Raw genomic sequence first — 3,818 nt, 5'->3', positions numbered from 1 at the left:
TATTAAAGCACGTTCAATAGTTGACCTGAGGTAACCGGTTACCTCAGGTCACTCTAAAGGGTTATTTGTATTTTGTTGGTATTTTTTGTACAAAATTTTCATTTTAATAGTATTTTTTTCACTAAAAAAAGAATAATGGTGTTTTTGTACGTTTTTGAAACATTATTACATTTTTAATTCATTTTCCCAAAAAGATATTGAGAAATTGCTCCACCAAATTTTTATCTGTTTCTAAAATAAAGGGTGAATTTGAATTTGAACAAAATAAAGGGTGAATTTGAATTTGAAGTGGGACGATTCAAAACTAATTATGTATAATAAAGTAATTTTACAAATTGTTGTTTTATGATAGTTTTACAAAATCAATTTTACAAATTGTTGTTTTATGATAGTTTTAGTAACAAGATAGTCATTTTGTATCGTCTTTAAAATAAAATTCTTAATCCTCATTTATATAGATTTTTTATTTTAAAGCCTATACATATAATGAAAAATAATTGATAGTAGTATATATGAAGGGATGCTTCTCAGAAACTTCATGGACGATAGAGCCAGTGCATGTATAAGAAGAAGACAGTCAATGCCTTAAGCCAACCCTCTGCCACGTGCCACACACGTCGCCCACGTGTCCAACACCCACTGCCACATAGCTCTCAGACATTCACACACTTTGTAATAAATCAAACCACTTTCCCTCACTCTCATACTACACTGATCGTAAATTCAAGAAAAAATGGCTACTACTTCTCTTTCATTTCGTGTTATACTCTCTGCATACTTTCTTGTAACTCTCTGCTTCTTCTTCCCTAACCCAACAACACCATTGCATGTTGGTGAAGGGGAGGAAGAAGGTGGCGGTATTCCGGTACCGGTGCCGGCGAGGCATGGAGCGCTGGTGAAGAAAGGTGAGAGATGGAGTGTGGTTACGACAGAGTTCGGTGAGATCTCAGCTATTAAAGTCGGAGATGGTAGAGATGGGTTTTATCATCTCCAGTTCATCACCATGGAACCTAACTCTCTTTTACTTCCTGTTCATCTTCACTCCGATATGGTTTTCTATGTCGACTCAGGTACAAGTCTACAACCTCTGAATGCACATTATGAATTATTTACTTGGGTGCAGCTTTTGTATTCAAAATGATTTCGATCAATTATAATATTAACATGCATTTAATTAATGGTTTGGAGGGAGTGGAACTCTGAATTGGGTTGATCTTGAAAACGATGACGATAAACTCCGGCAAGTGGAGTTGCAAGCCGGAGACGTTTACCGGCTGAGCACCGGAAGTTTCTTCTACTTACAAAGCAACTTAGATCCCGATCGCCGGAAACTAAGAATAAACGCCATTTTTTCCGATTCCAAAGAGGAGATACGAGTATGATGACACAAACTCAGATACATAAAATAGAAACATATGACAATTGATCAATCATGAGAATTCTTTCATCTGTTAATCGTTTATCATAATACAGGAAGGATCATCGTTCGGAGCATACGCCAGTGTTCGTGATTTGATTCTTGGGTTCGACAACAGAGTTCTTCAAGCTGCATTTAGCGTAAGCATTCTCTTAATCTAAGAACATTTCTTTTGTCACAGATCGATGTAAATGGTTATAAATTTATGTGATTCAGGTGGATGTGGAAGTGATCGAAGAGTTAAGAAGTGGAGGAACACAACCGATGATAGTTCATGGAGTCACTCAGGCAAAGGCGAATGAGTTATGGGAAGTCCATTACAGAATAATGAGAGCTTTCCTTGGTCGTATGAAGAATAACATGATCGATATTAATAATAATAAAAAAGACAAAGCTTATAATATCCTCACGGCGGATCACGACGTTGAGAATTGCAACGGGTGGAGTCTGGTTGTTACAAGTAAACAGTTGAAGGCATTAAAGGATTCCGATTTCAGTATCTTCATGGTCAATCTAACCAAGGTCGGTTACTTTTTAATCGTGTAAGCTCTAGTTTTTACATAAACTTTACAATTTCTGATTATGGTGGGTTTTGTAATTAGGGGGCAATGATGGCGCCTCACTGGAACCCAACTACGGCGGAGATAGGGGTGGTGGTGAGAGGGCGAGGGATGGTTAATGTGGTGTGTCCCGGCAGTTTAAATGAAACGGAGTGTAAAAATTGGAGGTTTAGGGTTGAAGAAGGTGATGTGTTTGTGGTGCCAAGATATCATCCGATGGCTCAGATGTCGTTTAATAATGGGAGTTTTGTGTTTATGGGGTTTACGACTACAACGAAGAAGAATCATCCGCAGTATTTGGTCGGGACAGCTTCGGTGTTGCAGGTGTTGGATAAGAGTGTGGTGGCGGCTTCTTTTGGGGTGAGTAATATGACGATAGATGAGGTTTTGAAGGGTCAAACGGAAGCGATTATTGTTGAGTGTACTTCGTGTGCTGAGGAGGAAGAGAGGTTGATGGAAGAGGAGATTCAGAGGGAAAAGGAGGAGGAGAGGAAGAAAGAGGAGGAGGAGAAGGCTAGGGAGGAGGAGGAGGAGGAGGAGAGAAAGAAAAGAGAGGAGGAGGAGAAGGCTAGGGAGGAGGAGGAGGAGGAGGAGAGAAAGAAAAGAGAGGAGGAGGAGAAGGCTAGGGAGGAGGAGGAGGAGAAGGCTAGGGAGGAGGAAGAGGAGGCCAAGAGGCAGGAAGAGGAAGAGAGGAGAGAGCAAGAGGAAGCACGGAAGAGGGAGGAGGAGGAGGCTAAGAGGAGGGAGGAGGAAGCGGAGGCCAAACGGCGGGAAGAGGAGGAAAGGAGGGAGCAAGAGGAAGCACGGAAGAGGGAGGAGGAAGAGGCTAGGCGGCAAGAGGAGGAGGCTAGGAAACAACAAGAGGAGGAGGCTAGGAGGCGACAGGAAGAGGAGGAAGCCGCTAGGCAACAGGAGGAGGAGGCAGCCACTAGGCGGCAGGAAGAGGAGGCTAGGAGGAGACAGGAGGAGAAGGAGGCCGCTAGGTGTCAGGAAGAGGAGGCTAGGAGGCGACAGGAGGAGGAAGCAGCTAGGAAACAACAGGAGGAGGAGGCTAGGCGGCGGCAAGAAGAGGAGGCGGCTAGACAACAAGAGGAGGCTAGGAAACAACAGGAAGAGGAGGCGGCCAGGCGGCAGAAGGAGGAAGAAGCCGCTAGGCAACGTCAACAGCAAGAAGAGGAGGCTAGGAGGCGACAACAAGAGGAGGAGGCTAGGAGGAGGGAAGAAGAGGAGAGGGCACATGGTGGTGGTGGAGGACATGGAGGAGGGGAAGGGGAAGCCGCTAGTAGGGAGGAGGAAGAGATGGCGAGGCGGCAGAGGGAAGCGGAGGCTGCAGCTAGAGGAGAAGGAGGGGGTGGTCAGGAGAATGGAAGTTATGAAGAGTAAGAAACTCCTTAAAAGCATGTTTATATTTTTGCGATGAATAATTTCTATTTCTTTGGTTATCTAAATAGTAGATTTGTGGTTGGTTTTTTGTGTATTAATTATGTACGTTAAAAGATCAATATGAATTTCTTTGAAACTATGCATGTGCCAAGTAACAATAGAGAGAAATAAAAAAATAAAACTTAATTAGTTATATACGGAAAACACAATATGGTGTCATTATTAGGGGTGAGAAGTGCATCCGATAATTTTAAGACTTGAAACTAATGGCTGATTCATCACTAGTTATTATTATGATTCATCACTGGTTATTATAATAATTCTTAATAATATTTACTCCTTTTCCTGAACTTGTTTTAAGTATCTGTTATGATTAGATTGATCATTTTTTCAATTAATTTTTGGAATTATATTTTCTAAAACCAAATCATTTTTGTCAAGACCATAGCACGAATAAC

At 41.9% G+C, this 3,818-nt stretch overlaps 1 protein-coding gene across 1 annotated transcript; it reads left to right on the top strand.

The window, feature by feature from the left end:
• Nucleotides 1–725: 725 nt before the first annotated feature.
• On the top strand, nucleotides 726–3,496 carry LOC145166821 (RmlC-like cupins superfamily protein). Its single transcript, XM_079085858.1, has 5 exons — nucleotides 726–1,070; nucleotides 1,189–1,376; nucleotides 1,474–1,557; nucleotides 1,634–1,939; nucleotides 2,020–3,496. The coding sequence occupies exons 1-5, from the start codon at nucleotides 734–736 to the stop codon at nucleotides 3,358–3,360; spliced, it is 2,256 nt and encodes a 751-aa protein (XP_078941984.1). The 5' UTR covers nucleotides 726–733; the 3' UTR covers nucleotides 3,361–3,496.
• The last annotated feature ends 322 nt before the right edge of the window (nucleotides 3,497–3,818 follow it).

Source organism: Lactuca virosa, chromosome 3, assembly GCF_052849685.1.
Source record: "Lactuca virosa cultivar CGN04683 chromosome 3, Lactuca_virosa_CGN04683_v6, whole genome shotgun sequence".
In the NCBI taxonomy this organism is placed as follows: domain Eukaryota; kingdom Viridiplantae; phylum Streptophyta; class Magnoliopsida; order Asterales; family Asteraceae; genus Lactuca; species Lactuca virosa.
This window is presented reverse-complemented; position numbering and strand designations above follow the sequence as displayed.

What these genes read in the sequence shown, in the direction of transcription:
- LOC145166821 (XM_079085858.1), top strand. Translation starts at nt 734, where the DNA reads ATGGCTACTACTTCTCTTTCATTTCGTGTTATACTCTCTGCATACTTT. An exon ending in ATTCCAAAGAGGAGATACGA is followed by an intron (nt 1,377 to 1,473) that starts GTATGATGACAC and finishes ATCATAATACAG; the next exon opens with GAAGGATCATCGTTCGGAGC. An exon ending in TCATGGTCAATCTAACCAAG is followed by an intron (nt 1,940 to 2,019) that starts GTCGGTTACTTT and finishes TTTTGTAATTAG; the next exon opens with GGGGCAATGATGGCGCCTCA.